Below are 16,957 nucleotides of genomic sequence, written 5' to 3'. Positions count from 1 at the left end.
TAATTATAGAAATTATTTAATTAAGGTAGCCACAGATTATAGGAAAGTAAAAAGTACAGTAGTATAGTAACCAATATATGGTTGAAATAGGCTTAGTATAGTCTGATAATACACCGCACTATATTAGTGATTTAATCTCTAATATATGACCGTCTTAAATGTATTCAATAAGCTTGTTATAGTAAAGTCCTAATCTATTAATATATGCTGTACTATTTCATTCCAATACTAACATAATAAGACTGTTATAGACCTTATTATTCTGAGCTTTTTTCACAGTGTATGTTCAACCCGTTACACAGCAGTACGAATCAAGAACTGTTTGAAAAGCACCCTGCTATCAAAATAGCCACTATGACAAATATGGACAATTTCCATTATGAAGGGAAGCCATCACGTGTTATCACCAAATCAACAGTTTTTGCTGTCAGCAAAGATGAATGGGACACAAAGGAGGACACTGGTAAGTCCATGAAGAATGCATTGTACGTGCTACGGTATGCCAAAAGGAACCTGTCTGTCCGAAGCAACGTTGAACAGTGAAAAAATCAAGCCCATAGCCTTAGCCATTATCGAGTTATGCTTGTCTGAAGGCATCAGTCAGTTACTCAGTTAGTCAGTAGAAAATTCCGTTAAATAAATTATTTTTAAAATTCTGTAGCAACTTGTTGAAAGCGTTTCGGGTCAATCTGAAAGCTTGATTGGGCTTAGTTTTACCTAACCAATACTGCCTCATTGTCATCTGGGAAAATTGAGGCTGTTTTTGGGTGATGTTATTTCGTGGGCCATGCCTACTCCTTTGTGGTCCCTACTATACACTACTATCGTAGTGAATGATAATAAGGAGAAGAAGATGAACAAAATGGCATATTTCATTTATTTTAAAAAATATATATATATTTTTATTGGTTCATTTTGACTTCATATTTTCCAGTGGACCTACATATACTTCTTCCTCCAAAATACTAATGGAACACACACCACTTTAGGGAGCTCCCCAACCACTAAAGAAGTGCTTCAGAAGTTAATTTGAGGCGATCTCTATTACCGTGGTTCCTGATAAGAAGATGGCATACAGTGTATTTCAGTTATTTTTTTAAAAGTACTTTTATTGGTTCTTTATTTTCCAGTGGACCTATTCTTCTTCCAAATTTAATTTCTAAGGCTTCTTTTGTGGTTGGGGGAGCTTCCAAAGATGGTGTTTAGGTGTGTGTTCTATTAGGATTTTGGAAAAAATAGGCGATCTCTAATATAAACCACTACTGTGATTCGATCATAACTTTTGAAATGGTTATTTCAACTAGCCATATAGCTAGCTAGACTCTTTAACTCAAATACACTGTAGCTATTCTAATTGGAGACAACAGTCTGTATGTATACTTTTGATCATTTCAACTTCTACATTTTTGTATTATCAACACTTTTATGTTATCAGAAACAGTGAGATTTGTAGCTAGCCATTGCCCCTAAAAATCAGTGTGAAACGTGAATTCACGCATACAAAATATATTATAATGTGAGTGTTAAATGTCACATTGCCATTTTAAAGGTACATTACGCCTTTCAACATCATAATATGATACCACAACTGACACAGTTAGAAGTTGGTATCAATTCTTTTGGTGACCATCTCAGGTTACATGATCACACTCAGCTAAAGCCAATTAAGCACAGTAAAAACAAACTAGTGAAGGTCACTACTAAATGTAGTGAAGGTTACTACTAATGTCTGCCACAATACTCACTATTTTTATGTAGACTAATTTTGTATATAGTGACCGTCACTACATGGTAGTGATGTTCACTACAATGTAGTGAGGGTCACTACAGAAGAGTAGTGAAGGTCGCTACATAAAAATGTGAGTATTGTGGCACAAAATAGTAGTAAAATACACTACTATTTTTTTTACAGTACTTGGCATTTGAATGCATACTGAACTGAACAATAGAATACTTGTGGAAAGCCTCCTGGAAGTATAGTAATATTAATGTATGAGGAAGTCACATTTCATCTTTGTGCTGTACTGTTTGAAGACACAGGACTATATTAGCTAAACTCAGCACCACAGAGATGCATGGGAACACACAAGATGTTCGGGAGCGGACTCAACGTAGATTGGGCACTGATATTTAGTGATCTGGCATATCTGTATATACCACAATAATGCAACACTTGGAATAAAGCATTAAATTAATGTTTTATAATTTTAGGACATGGATAGATTCAAGTACAGTTGGAGCACAGCTGCTGATATTTGGAATGGACTTTCCAGCTGGCATGATTCTACAAGGAGAAGCTTCAGGCTGGTGTAACTACGCATATTGTTAATTGACATTCGTATTGTATTAATTAATGTTGTGGGGAAAATTAACAAATTCAAGACATGAAACTGCACACAACAAGAACAAAATGTCTAAATTTACAGACATGCAGACTTAGAGAAAAGGTAAAGATATTCTATTAATTAGATGATGCTGTAGCAACACCAACACTTGTTAGGCCTAAGCCTATAATGCTTTTAAAATTCCCTACTATACTCTAAAACTTCCCCTATTATGCTCCAATTATGCCCATGATTCCCTAATTGTGCTGTTAGAAAATTGTATCTTGATTGCTCTATTAGGGTGTATAGTACATCTGTGATCGTCCTATTAGGATATTTTTTAATGCGGTGACTGTTTATTACAGTATATCAATCTTTATCTACCCTTCGCAACTACCAGTAAATATGATTTTGTTGTTTTATCAGACTATACCCACCTACATCTTGCAAAATGTGCAGAATTTGAGCCGCTTCTCTGATACCTATTTAATGCACAACACTTGTGGTGCAGATATGCTAGTTGTGAAGATTGTACAGAATTATATTATGTTTGGAGATGTGAAGCCATTTATTGGACTAACAGAAGGCTTCTAGAACTATCTATATAACCAATGTTACAAGCTAACTAAAAGTTTTATCATAGATCATCATGATACAACACAACGCCTGCAAGAATTTCATTATGTATTCACAGACTAGACAAGTCACATGTTCTTGAGCATCCTATATATATTAATCAAGAACTGAAAAATTACCTTATCAGGAGATGGTAAAGTTGTTAGTCTCTATTATAATACACATGTTCTACAACAGTGGCGGAAGAAGCTGTCCACAATTTGGGGGGCACTTACACAATCGCCGGCAACAACCAGGTATCCAAGACAGAATAACAACCAATGCCTAGTGGCAGTAGAACCTACAAACAGTTTGATTCTGCATACATTTTGGAGCCCATCTTCATATGGGTACCTAATAGAGTAATATAAAAATGTGTTGTGCACACCTGGCTAGCTAACTAGCTATTTTGTGCGAGTCTTATAATGCTAGCTATTGACTATGGCTACATACTGTACGTAGTGCACCCCTGTTTACTTCATCTTCACTCTCACATGCACTCTGTTGTAGCAACTGTGACACCTTTTGTCAAGTGATCAGCAAGTCACATGATTTAAATTGGAATCAATCACAATACCTCGGTGATCACTTATTAAACAATGTTGGCAGCCTTCCATCAATCTGCTGTACATTATTAGAAATGACTGACCTTTTCACAAAGTAGCACTGTTGCTCTCCAATTAGAATACTCTGGTACAATTGCTGTTCCTATCCAGTTTGCTGTAGTCCTATTCACCATTACAACAATCATGCATCTTCGGAAACAACATCCCCTGCCGACCGGTTAAATCTTTTTACAGTGTACAATTTAACCAATTCTTCATGTGAACTTTAATTGTGCACGCAAAAGTATAGGATGGTTGCATGTTGCTGCCTCTGCCAGTATTTCAGCCTCTCAGAAAAAATTTTCTGGCAAGAAACTGTAAGGAGTGGTATACAACACTAGATAGGATTTTTTATCGTTTATTTTGTAATACAGTAGCTAGTCTTTTTGTTTTTCTCGTTATGTTTTTACCTTGCTATGCCCTTAGTGTGTTTTCTTCATGGCTCACTTTGTGGTCGCATGTTTCCCAAGGTTTCACATGCCTAGTTGTTTTACTGTACATTTTCTCCATCACAAATAATTTTGATGATGGTTATCTCTCTATCAATTGTGGGTTACAGTTGGATGCATCACGTGATTTGCTAAGCTGTAAGCTGTATATTTGCGTACATGACAGTCACTGAGCTGTGTAACATTTAGTCTAATGTTAATACCTGTATATTTGCACTTCTAATTTTTGTGCATGTATGCTGCTGTGATTGCTGCACAGTTTGGGGGCACTTCCTCCCTTACTGTTCGAATAGGGGGCACGTGCCTCCCCAGCATCCCCTGTTCCACCACCCTTGCTCTACAATATAATATGTCAGATGGTTGCAAAGCCAGGGGTGACTTGATTAGTAGATGAATTTCATTGATTACCATGCTAGTGTGATTAACATACTTAAATTAAAACTCAACTGTCGAAGCTCAGTAACTTTGTTAAAGAGACAATGTATTCTCTGTGTAACGGAAGATTTCGGTAAACACTTTTTTAAGAAGGTACTGACCTGCTTGTCAATGGTTTCCACTGCAGACCATGCAACAATGGAAACTATTAAAAACACAAAAAAGACTTATAGTCTCAAGCTTTTGTCAAGGATTGCCTGATTAAAAGAATGAAAGGCAATGGATGGTGCCAAGTTCAAGCTGCTCAAACCATCACTCAGAAAAGTGTCAGCATAAGAGGAGCTATTGTAGCTACAGGTGTCTTTACAAGTTGGATATCAAACAAAATTAAAGGAATTCTGCCATAAAAACCAAGCTTACCCTTTTTAGCATACCAGTCATTTTATAGGTACTAAAAGTACCTCCTGACATGTTTAAGAGAAGCCTCTGATCTGTCAATGTGAGGCTCCAGTGGAAGGTGCATGCCATTATTATTGATGGAGCATGCAGTCATTGTTCAAATACTGAAACATGCTATTCTGTTTCGTTCAGTTAACCACATTTAAAAGAGTGCTGGATTGAGATACTCTAATAGAAAAATCATGTTCTTATAAATACCCCAGCTAAATTCTCTTATAGAACAGTCACAAAGCAACCTTGATGCATAAATATATACTTTCAAGAATTTAGATGGGTGTGTCTCACAGATTTTTAATCCCATACATACCGTCCAAGTTTTCATGTTTAAATTAGATATGTGGGATATATAGATACATAGAACCATTCCAAAGAGCACAGCTAGAGAAAACATGGCAAAGGAATGTGATTCCTGGGACTCCTATACCATATAATTGGCAAGATTTATTCTCCATGTATACACAGCAGTCAGATTTTTTCTGTGTAAGCTATAATTAGTCTTAAATGTGTGTATATTGAATTGTCTAACTTTTTTGTTGTTTTGTATTAATTTTGTCATTTATTTATTTGTGTGCGTTCTTTGTTTTTGTACTTTGTCTGGCATGGAAGAACGACTATTCCAAATGTCATGAGTTTAAACAAAAAATCAATCAAATAATCAGCAATTACTGTCTGTATAAGCTGATCTATTTTGATATTTGTCCTATTAATTTATGATAATGGCAGTGCTGTTTTTGCAATGACTCCCCTTCACTTCTTTTGGGTTTTAAATCCCCTTTTGATTTAAAAACAGCTTGTCATCAATAACAGTTGGTGGCTGGGCCTGCAAAAACAGGAATTGGTCTTCAAACATACTCGACTCATAACTTTTAATACCTTTATGCTATGGCAATGAAAGTTTCAGCTCTTAGTAAGCATTAAATGTGACTGGATTTGCGAAAAGGAGGATCCAATTTATGAACTTTGACAAAACATAACTTGAGATTGGGAAAAGTTATTGACTTGAAAGTTGGTCAGAAGTGAGCACCAACATCGGTTAATGGATGGAGGTTTGTATCTGTCTTGAACACCAAATAATGGTCTTCCAAGGTCATAGAATTGGATGTGTGTGCAGAAGACCCCTTTTTGCAAATCCGGTCACAAATTGGGTTTATGATACAAGTTACAGAATGCAAATAGTCTGTTCCATAACTAAGATATGGCCTGTAGTGTGATGGGGTGATGCTTGTGCCCACATGCCCTGTTTTTGCAGGCCTGGTCACATATTCTGATCAAGCCATGTTGACCTGATTCTCCATGTACACACAAAGAAATTGATACCTGTGTATTGTTGGATGTACATCATGCAGCACATACTTTGCTATTGTTGTCATGCAAGAGCTAGGTGATAAGGTTATGTAGTCACTAGTTTATTACTTAATATGCTGTAGCTATTCCACTTTAATGTCAATATGTGTAATAGCTACAGAGGTGGCTTCACCAAATTTAAACAGGTGCGCATGCTTCAATTAAATTAATAGTGGTGAAGTTCACCCAAACTGGGATTCCATTACATGCTTGAAACTCCATGCCACATGCGAGTGGCTGTATCAAAACTGAAGTGTAAAATTACAGTAAGCAATGATATATGACATAATGAGCAGTTAGTGTGATGGAAATTAAAAGAAAGATTGAGGTACGCACGTACATCTTTATACCTATGGTTACATAGGAGTAGTAAAGTTTTAGTGTGAAATGAAGTGGAGATGTGCTCTTGATCATGCTGCATTTGATCTCATGATCATGGTATTCCACCACATTAAACATGTTCTTTATTCCAAATTACTAGTGTATAATATGTACAACTGAAAACGTCCATAAAAATTTTGGTCTATGTAGCTCCTCCATACAGTTTCAATACCTGAAAGAGAATTACCCCTATATTACAGCAAAATGAGGCTAATTTCTTGATTGTAATTAAAGTATCGCATATATTAATTTATTAATCCAACTACACCCCATGAAATTGGCGCCCAGTTTATCTTACCAAGTAAACCCTTTGTTATGAATAGCTAGAACTGAAGTGAACTAAAATTTAATGTACTTTGAAGGTCAGTTACAGACTCAGCTGGGAATATAAATTTGTAATATGTATAGTAGCTAAAACAAGTGTTTTTGGATTTAAAGTTGCTATATGGAAATACTGTTGCTAATTTTAACTTTATCAATCTTAAGAGCAAAAGGTGGTAATCTTTGAACTATAAAAGGGTTCTATGCAGCTCCTCTACTATGCAGTCACTGCTACTTGTGGAAAAGGCAATAGTCTAAAAAGGTGAGTACTGTGCCTGCCAATCTAGTTCATATTGAGTGGAACCTTAGATCATACATCTAATTCATTAACTGCTGATCATGTAACTCCATGGTAACCCCACATGTTGAAAAGTTTCTAGAGCCACTTTGTGTATGCTAGTTGCATTAAAATCATTCCTTATTGTAGCAGTGTCAGCATTATGCATTAGCATACAAAGCCAATAATGGAACTATGGAGTCATACAAAACATTTAGAAAATCGTTATACTAATTTCTACATTATCTATGACCTGTTTGATTTACACATGCTGATCATGTCAGCTTGAGTACTTTTCATTAGTGAAGTCTATGGATACTAAGTTAGGTGTCCAACAAGTTAATGCATTTAATAAACTTTTAAAAAGTACACATAAATTTAACATATTAAAAATATGAAAAGGTTTAAAAATTAGGAATAGGAATTGCTGAAAAAATCCACAAAACAAGAAGGGATCATTGGAGTATATAAATCAACAAGGATCATGGTTACATTGAGTGAACCCTATAGCTAAGCAGACTGAATTAAAAATAGAGATTTGTCACAATGTTGGTTCACAGTCCTTGTTGATTTACTCCAGTGATCCCTTCACGTTTAATGGATTTTTTCAGCAATCGGATTTAATGGATTAATGGATTCCTAATTTTATAAGTTTCAAAATTTTTATGCATCTAGTACGTATGCTCCAATAAACTAAAATGGTGTGTATATTAAATGATAATCACTTCCTTCCTTACTACATACCTCCCTGTCCACTCACTCTATGCAACATTATTATGGTGTATTCTAAATTTGATGGTGTGTGGTATTTCCACAGCTACCATACTACGTAACCCTCAGATACGTAGGTGTTACAGGAGGTTGGCCATGTGTTTTAACCTCTATAACAGATGAAAATATGGTGCCAAAAGTTGAGTTTAAAATCAGCTAAAGCAATGTGTGGTATTAAATATAGCTGGCTGAAAGTATGAGTTACCTATATATCCACCTGACATTCTTATGATAATATCCAAACATGAAAACAGATTTGGAGAATACAATTAAAAATACATGATAATTCAGGAAAAGCAAAATACAAGTTGCATCAAAACACAATCCTTGTACTATTTAATAGCTACTATTTAATAGCTACTTTTACATAGAAAATTGTCTGATAGATACTTTCTATACACAGAAAAATTTGGAATTTGCACATGAAACAAAAAATAAAAAATAATACAGATGTCCAATGGTGGCAGTGATAAATAGTTGCAGGGTGTAAAGCCAGCTGCTGACAAATTTAACACCATCACAATAGTTAGATTTATCTGATTCTATATATGGATGTGACCATAGGTGCCGCAAGGTGTTTGTGGCCCTTATGGTCTCTTGATGATTAAAAGGAACATGAATTTCTATTAACAGATGTAATCAAAAATCAAACTGTTATGTGCATGCCTAACTACCTGCTCAACTCCCTCTGCATTATATTACGGGAGATTCTAATGTGTGAGCAGTGGTCGAGTAATTCTTTTCTAAAAACACAATTAGCTACAAACACTTGCAAATTATCATCAAGAGATAAAAGAACATTAAAAAAATTTGAACTAAAATTTAGAGATATCTGAATCATAAATGTCAAACATGCTTCCCACATATAATTTTTGAAGTATCATTTTGTTAAAATGGATGCCAACTGTGTAACTGAACTTTACTGAGAATGTACCAAATTGACTACTCCATGCAGTACTCCATGCATTAGAAAGTTTCAATCTCCTTTTACTTTCCATGTGACGAATTCCCTTTTGCTTCACTATAAAGCTACTATAGGTTCATTACAATACACTGTACTTATCTTTCTGTACTGCCATACTGTGGCCATATTTCAGGTGAAACTTCCTTTCTTATGCGCTGGTGAAGAAGGGTCATCATTTTGTTGCATAGCATTTTGGGTGGGGTATAAATGTGTCCTATAATAAACTATGGTGTCTTTTGGAAACTTCACCCTCACAAAGTCGGTTTTACATTTTGAAAGTAAATCAATGGTGGCAAAGTCTCGGCTATTATTTTGATAAGCTGTATAATAGTTATAATTGTCTTCATAACATGTTCACTACATTAGAAAGCTTTTTTACGTTTTGGTCTATGTTGAGTAATATGTACTTGTACTAAACTTGCAAGCTATTGCTATGATAAAGAGCCAGCCAAAGAAGAGTTAGCTAGGTGAAATGTGTACAATAGAAGCACAAGAGGACAACCACTTAAATTCCTCACATAAGCCATACTATGTGTTTCACAGGTGCTGCACCATAAAAGGCATGCAGAACCATAAATCAGTGAAGATACGTAGAAAAAGAATTCCACTTAGTTGTTCTCTGTAGCTACACTACTACATTTAGAGGGCTTGTAGATAACAAACAGCAAATAGAAACTTCAGAATTAAAATAACTGATGAGTACTTAATTAAAAATATATATGTTTGTAACTGACACACACAAAGAATGCAAACAAGGACAGAAATATCTGTCAGTGTGTGTCGATGTGTGCATTCCTAAATTGTTTAGAAAATGATATTCTGACGGACAAATACAAACAATTGATCAGAAATGTATCACATAAAACACATACTTCTACAAACTGGCAACATTTTTGGTACAAACAGAGTCAACTGACACATAAACACAATACAGCAAACAGCAGTACAGTCCAGTATTAAAGAAACTGTTGACAGGTTGTAAACACCATTTACAGGGGAAAGAAAACTTGACAAAGTTAAGCAGATTGTAGCAATTGGTATAGTTGTATAGAAAAATGTTGCAGTATTTTTAGCATCATTAAAAAGTTTATATTTGGCATTGTTAAAATGTTTGCGGTAGACTCGACGAATCAAGAAAGCAAACAAACATAAGATCACAGCCATTACAAAATGCGGAATGTAAAACAATCCAATTAAACTAGATGGCAGGCAGTACACCACCTTTTGACGAACTTGATCTTCTACTGGCTGTAACCTTTCCCTTGCAACGTTACTCTTATTAACAAATGTGAACACCATGTGGTAAATTGTGTTGATAAGTATCCAACCAATGGAGGTAGCAATAAAGGAGTTGTCTGTCACTAACCACTTTGGCTCTCGTTTGAAAGAGTAAAATATCCTGTAGATCCTCCAACTTTTCAATAATGTCATATTGAGAACTAGTAACAGTCCAAGATCAAACAACCATTGTATTGTCTGGCATAAAGTAGAGAATATCACCATATCATGTTCCATGATTGATCTGATTACAAGCAACACTCCACTTAACAGTAACAAGTTGTTACCAGCAAATATTATGTAATTTAGTACAGGACTTGATGCTTTGATTGAATAAAAAGAGTAACAGCGTAAGTTGATCAATGTAGAGAAACTGTTCCATACAAATCCTACTACTAAAAATAGCAACATCACTACACCCGCCCACTTTTGAGCTAACATTGTTTCTGTGGGGAATTTGTCTGGGGGAGGATTATCCACTGGCCACAATAATACTGTGTTGTTAATGGATAAACTGCCATGGTCTGAACTATTGTTTGGAGGATGGTAGAGACCAATTATATTGATAGTTCCAGGTCTTTGAGGCTGAATAAATTTTATAGTGAGTTGTCGTGTATGTGCTTCATCAAAGAAGACTTGTCCAGAAGCACCTGCAAAAGAAATTTCAGCTAATTCTTCTACTATCATTCTAGAAATATTAGAATTTCCTAACGTAAAGTTAGCTAAACTAGAATTAAATTGAGACAGTTTTTCTTCAGTGTTATGTAGTGCCAAACCCAATGTCCACATGGAATCATAGGCAAGTGTGGCCCAGTCATTCAGCAGTGATGAGTTATAATTGTCTCCTTTCTCACTAGCATATTTTCTAGATTCCTCAACATAGGACTCATAGTACTGATCAAATGTTTTGCCAGTGACACTAATGGTATTGTCAGTGGTAGTCAATTTGTAGCCCAGACAAATGCTTCCTTCTATTGCTTGCTGAAACTCATCATTCCCTCTGCAATATTCACCTGCTGATCTGTTGAGCAAGACACATACATCATAGAGTATCCATATGATACGGGGGTATACAAGATTATGACGGTAAAGGTAGCACATCAAATCACGGCCCACTGCTCGCCCAGCTACCAGTATACCAATTCTCATACCAGATGAACGAATGTCATCTAAATCAATGAATTGGACATAATCATCAAAAGTTTCACCTTCATCTCTGGGCTGTCCAATACTACCAGTGTACACCTCCTCTGCATCACTATGGTACTGGATGCCAGCACGTAGGGTAGAGACAGTATGTTCTATCCAAGTTTCGTGAAATCCAGCTTTGAGTATACCATAACGTTTCCACTTAAATGTTTCGAGCAAGCTGATTATTGCTTCTGAAGTAGTTCCATCACTATATACTGTTCGAAAGAAGTAAGGAAATGAACTGGTGAGTGATAAAAAATGTGAGGTTGCTCCGTAGGACACTTGGGGAAGGCGAATATCATCCCTTCCAGCAATGGAAGCAACAGCAATTGTAGAACTAGAACAAGCTGCTCCTAAAATAGCCACTGGTTTATGTGCACTGTGCAGAGCGTTACTCACAAACTTGCGAACTCCGATGTCACGATCACATCCCGAGTTAGCTTCTATCAACTCCAACTCGTATCCAGGTAAAATACTACCATTTAAGTTAATCTCGTTTGTGGCCAACCTTGCGGCAGGTATGACATATTCTCCGTTCCAAGGTGACTCTCGATAGGAGAACAAACCAATTACTCGTAACCTATCGCGTTCGTCGGCACTAGCACCTCTACTGCCTGCAGCACACTGTGCAAGCACAGTGACTATGAATAGTCTATCAAATAGAGACACTGAGTTTAGTCGGATCATTATGCTGTCTGAATTCCAACTGAACAATCAGTAGCTAACGAGTTAAACGCATTAACTGTAACACGACTGAGCAAAGAGTAATTATAACGGATACTCGTGGATACTAGACAACATCCGGAAATTGTAACCATCATATTAACGGACTGAGCAGTAATGCATAGCTGTGCCGGACAGGAAAAAAAATTACTTTGACATAGCAAAGAAGCATCATCCTTTTAGTTAACTGCAAGTCAATCTATGCACATCGTGCTTTAATATAGTCTCGCGTGGCCAGACCGCTTTTTTTCCCCTATACTGGGTGGGGAAAAGGGTCTGGTGTAACTCCAATAGCTGTTTACTTCTGAGCCATCCCCAGACACTGGGGATGCTAATTGAATAACACTGATTGGCCGCAAAGGAGGCGCCGATGACGTCAGTAAGTATACTCGAGATGGCCGCTTCGATCTCTTTATTATTATTATGTGTAAAAGGAAAGAAGGCAAAAGCCTGTGATACCTTATCATTACAAAAAAAAGGTTAACTAAAGACTAAAGTTAGTACAATATAATTAAAAATCAATTTGAGTCATTTGATCTGAGAAGAAATCATCAAGCTGGTTCTTAATCCTTTAAATGAATCTCCGGTGTCTCTTTTATAGCGTCTTGAAAGTTCATCCTCATCGTGTAACAAGACTCACAACCAGAGCAGGAGTGTACGAATATTTCATTGTTTTACTGACGTCATGGCGCCTCCTTTGTGGCCAGTGTTATTCAATTAGTGTCCCCAGAGTCTGGGGACGGCTCAGAAGTAAACAGCTATTGGAGTTGCACCAGACCCTTTTTTCCCCACCCAATACACGGAAAAAAGCGGTCTGGCCACGCAAGAGTACATCGTGCCCCCTAGTCCGGCGGCGCCCGCCATATTGCAAGGATTACCGAACTGTAACAAGTGATGTAATTAAAAATTATGGCAGCACAAGAATGTCTAACCATAGATATTAGAGTACTCTAATATCTATGGTCTAACAATCATACAAAGTAAGTAATTCTAGAAATAGGTTAACAAACGGCTGCTGACACAACCAAAGTTACTTTAGGCGGCATCACTCTGGCAGACTAGTACTGTGACATCAGTTCCGACTATAAGGCCTTGTGCAGCGGACCTCAGAGGGAGTTTCAGGGCAGATCTGGGATATTCTCACCTGTGGGTATGAGTTGAAGTAACTCAAAAAATGTGCAAAGCACACTCAGGCTAGAGAGGCTGGGGGCATGCCCCCACAGGGAAATTGGCTATAGCCTTCTGGGATTGAATCGAATTTGGCAAGACTTTTGATTGAATAAAGACCATGTGACTCTTAGTGCAGACACATGCATTGTTAATGATTCATCTCTATCATGCAGTGGTACGTAATTCTAAAAGACATGCAGAAGGCAAAGCAAACCGTCCCACAGAAAAGTTTTGACATTTTAGCCTTACCTGATAAAAATTTTTGCCGAAATTTGTTGAATAAGCATTGTAAGTGATCACATGTTGAAGGGAACTTATTATTCAATACCAAGAAGTGACAAATATGAATCTGTATGACATGCAATGGAGTACAACATAAAATGAATGTAGTAGTATGATTTCACACATTCCTTCAAAGTCTTCCACTCTTGAAAAGCCTAAAAGTTTCAACGAATTTTCTGAATAGTTACCCAGGTTGGTAGTAGTAGTAGTAGTAGTAGTAGTATGATTTCACACATCCCTTCAAAATCCTGATTCCGGCTTCCTTCCAAGGCCTACCAATAAAATAAAGTTTCAGAGAATTTCAGAATAGTTACCTGGGTGGGTAGTAGTATGATTTCACACATCCCTTGATTTCCTTCCACTCTGGAATAATTATCTCTTATAGGCCTACCAATAAAAATAGATTTTTTTCAGAACAATTAGCTACCCAGACTTTTAAAAGGGAGAACATGGTAATCGTAGTTATCTGTACTAGCTGTAGCTGTTATTGGTATTATTATCTACTTTACTAGTTAGGCACTGGAGGGTGTACACAGAAGGCAGAGCCTGTTCGAGGTGTTTATACCCATAGCCTAGGAGCCTAAGTGAAAATCTTTGAGCTAAATATCCTAAAGTGTAACGGGACAAATACCTAGAAGGGCTGAAAAAAGCCAACCCCATCGTGACTTGATAGCTACCTAGTAACATTTCAAATAATCTCTCCAGCAATGACTCACTGTTAAATCTTACCATAGCTAAGTGATGATGAGATGTCTTATTTTATTAAGACATAAGGAGTCTAGACTCAGTGGTACCATGAACTGATACCTACAGGGTGGTCAGTACAGGAGCCCTGGCAAGACTTACACTATTAAAATTACAACAACAAATAAAAGTTATATATAGCATGGAGAAAAGCAGTTTAAGCAATTCAATAGATCCCATGCAGTCTGGAATTAAAAACCCTGGAGACAGCAATATGCGAGTAGCCTGCTCAAACAGGGGGGCCTTTAGAAACTGCAAGTGAAGCCTTTAGCAATCTTGCAGTCGTAATAATTATATTAAAACAATAATTATTTCTGGGACACTTATTGTATATAGAGGCTGCCTTTCATTAAGGGCGGTGCCAGAATGGTTAACTAGGTTGTTAACTATACATATAGCTATAGTGAACGTGATTATGTACTTGGCTGCTATAGTCTCCAAACTATAGCTAGGTAGTTTCACCAGCCTGCCCTGCTGATTCAGTTGGGCAAGCGCCTTATTAAATTGTCAGAGGGAGTTTTAGTCGAAACCAGTGCAAATCCCTGTATCTGCCACTGAAATTCGGTCTATGTAATCTATAGTATCTATAGTAACTCCAAATAGGGTTACCAGGAAGGTGTTGAATCAGGTGATTATCTACCCTTTGAGTAAGCATTCCAGCCCAATTATTTAATTTTGGAAAAATGGATTTATTATGCTCAATAGATAGAATATTGATTGCCAATTCCATAGTTTGTTAGGTTGGAATTAACTACTTTGACATGCACAGTGCCTTAACTGAAACTGCATGTAAATTTCCCATATATTTTAAAGGCAACAATGACACAATTGAATTAGGAAGCCATCTGTAGCTAGCAACCTGGACTGTCTTGAAACTGCAGTTTCTTCTAGCTGCAAGTTTGCACATGTAACGAGTTATTGTTATTAGCACTTTACAATGACCAGCACTGAAGGTCTGACAGCAACAGAGTGTAACTTCAGGGTTTATTGGATCTCAGCGACCTTTGTATATTCTGTGTTGAGCAAATATGTTTCACCTACTACTCTGCAATGGTGTATACCCACAGGCAAGTGGCTATCTCAAGTAAGTAAAAGGATTAAGTTAGCAACTTATAAGGTAAACAACTAAAGTGGAAGTGTCACAATGATGCAACAATACCTAAGGTGGATTTGTGGTTTCAACTTTCAATTATGACATTGTTAGTTATGCTGACTTTGGAGTTGTGTATTTGTGACACAACGTTGTTTTGTAGCTGAAAATCGCTAACCACATGCTGTAAAGTAAGTACTAGTGAATGCCTTCCAACCGACAGTATGTATTTTAAGTTTCAAAGTGTTCTGCATACATTACAAGATCTTAAAAGATTACAAAATGACATAAAACTTATTTTGCTAGATGCAACATGCACGATAAAACTAAGATTTTCATGATGATCAGCATGTGCTGGGACAAACCCCATAGCAATTTTCAATTGGAGCTCAGATTATGGAGTAATCCCAAGTTGAACACTCATTATTTTGTGCCAGGCTTCTATTGGGGAATTTTTTTTTATTAAAAAATCTTGGAAATTGGAATGCCTACTTTAATATGAAACAACAAAATTAATGTTAATTTATTATTGGATTGCATGTTTGTAGCATTCTATATCAGCGTAATTTTAACACATGTAAACAGCAAAAGGGATCACTTGACCAAAAATCCCATAATATATATAGGCTAGCGTTTTCACTGCAAAATAGGAAGATGCCTCTTTTCATTGTTTCTGGTGATTTTCACACAAACTGACTTTAGTGCTAATTCAAACCTTTCATTGCTTTCAATATTGGTGTAGTTTTAACACATATAAATATCACAAACAATTCAATAATGAATTAGCACTTGTTTGCTTTATCTTAAAAGTCAGTCTGTGTAAATATCGCCAGAAACAACGAAAATAAACAACTTCCAATTTTGAGTGGAAACCAAAACAAATGTCACAAAAAAGTTGTAATTACCAATAGCTAACGCAATCTGTTTGTTGTTAGCTGCTCATTTTCTATAACATGCTACAATGTTGCCATCTGACCCTCAACCCCACCACACTATTTTTGTACAACCATTTTAATTCTGTAATCTTGCATTTGGTGTTGTAAAGCAATAATAAATAAATGCTATAGAGTGGCCAGACCCCTTCTTCTTTTTGCAAAGGGGTGGACTGGTCAGACCCTATGGTTGGCAAGCGATATATGTAGCTAATCAACTCTTCACTCCCCAATTTCCACAATCATGCACCAAGGCACCATTATTCCAGCGTGTTGTTTTAGGTAACCATTGGGTCAATGCTAGTTGGACTGGCATAACTAGCTAAATCATTTACATGGTCAGTAAGGCTGACTCTAGATATACTAGCTAAAAATTAACACTGCCTTCAGTAAAACCCATTTATACACTGAAATCCTTACAATAATTTAAGTTTGTAGACATCATTATCATGCTCTATCCACCACGTGATACATTGTATTTTGGACTAGGACAGCAGCCAGTATTTCAGGCATAAACAAAGAGTTATACGTAGTGTATGGGCAATGCCAGTAAGGCCAAGTACAAGTAGTAGTTGTATCATGGGCTTGAGTGTTTTTCCTGATACGTATACCCAAGCTCGAGGGTCGTAGGCCCGAGGATGTGGGAGACAAATCATGAGGAC

At 36.7% G+C, this 16,957-nt stretch overlaps 1 protein-coding gene across 2 annotated transcripts; it reads right to left on the bottom strand.

The window, feature by feature from the left end:
• Positions 1–9,593: 9,593 nt before the first annotated feature.
• Positions 9,594–12,373, bottom strand: LOC136248579 (gamma-aminobutyric acid type B receptor subunit 2-like). 2 transcript variants are annotated; one of them, XM_066040356.1, is made up of 2 exons: positions 10,876–12,373; positions 10,650–10,813 (listed from the first exon to the last, which is right to left on the bottom strand). In XM_066040356.1, exons 1-2 carry the CDS (start codon positions 12,039–12,041, stop codon positions 10,789–10,791), a joined length of 1,191 nt encoding a protein of 396 aa, XP_065896428.1. In that variant the 5' UTR covers positions 12,042–12,373; the 3' UTR covers positions 10,650–10,788. The 2 variants fall into 2 exon arrangements, with proteins under 2 accessions (XP_065896421.1, XP_065896428.1); XM_066040349.1 differs by having other exon boundaries at positions 9,594–12,373.
• Positions 12,374–16,957: the final 4,584 nt, after the last annotated feature.

This window comes from Dysidea avara, chromosome 1 (genome assembly GCF_963678975.1).
Source record: "Dysidea avara chromosome 1, odDysAvar1.4, whole genome shotgun sequence".
Lineage (NCBI taxonomy): Eukaryota > Metazoa > Porifera > Demospongiae > Dictyoceratida > Dysideidae > Dysidea > Dysidea avara.
Note: the sequence above shows the minus strand (reverse complement) of the source record. Positions and strands in the feature narration are given on the sequence as shown.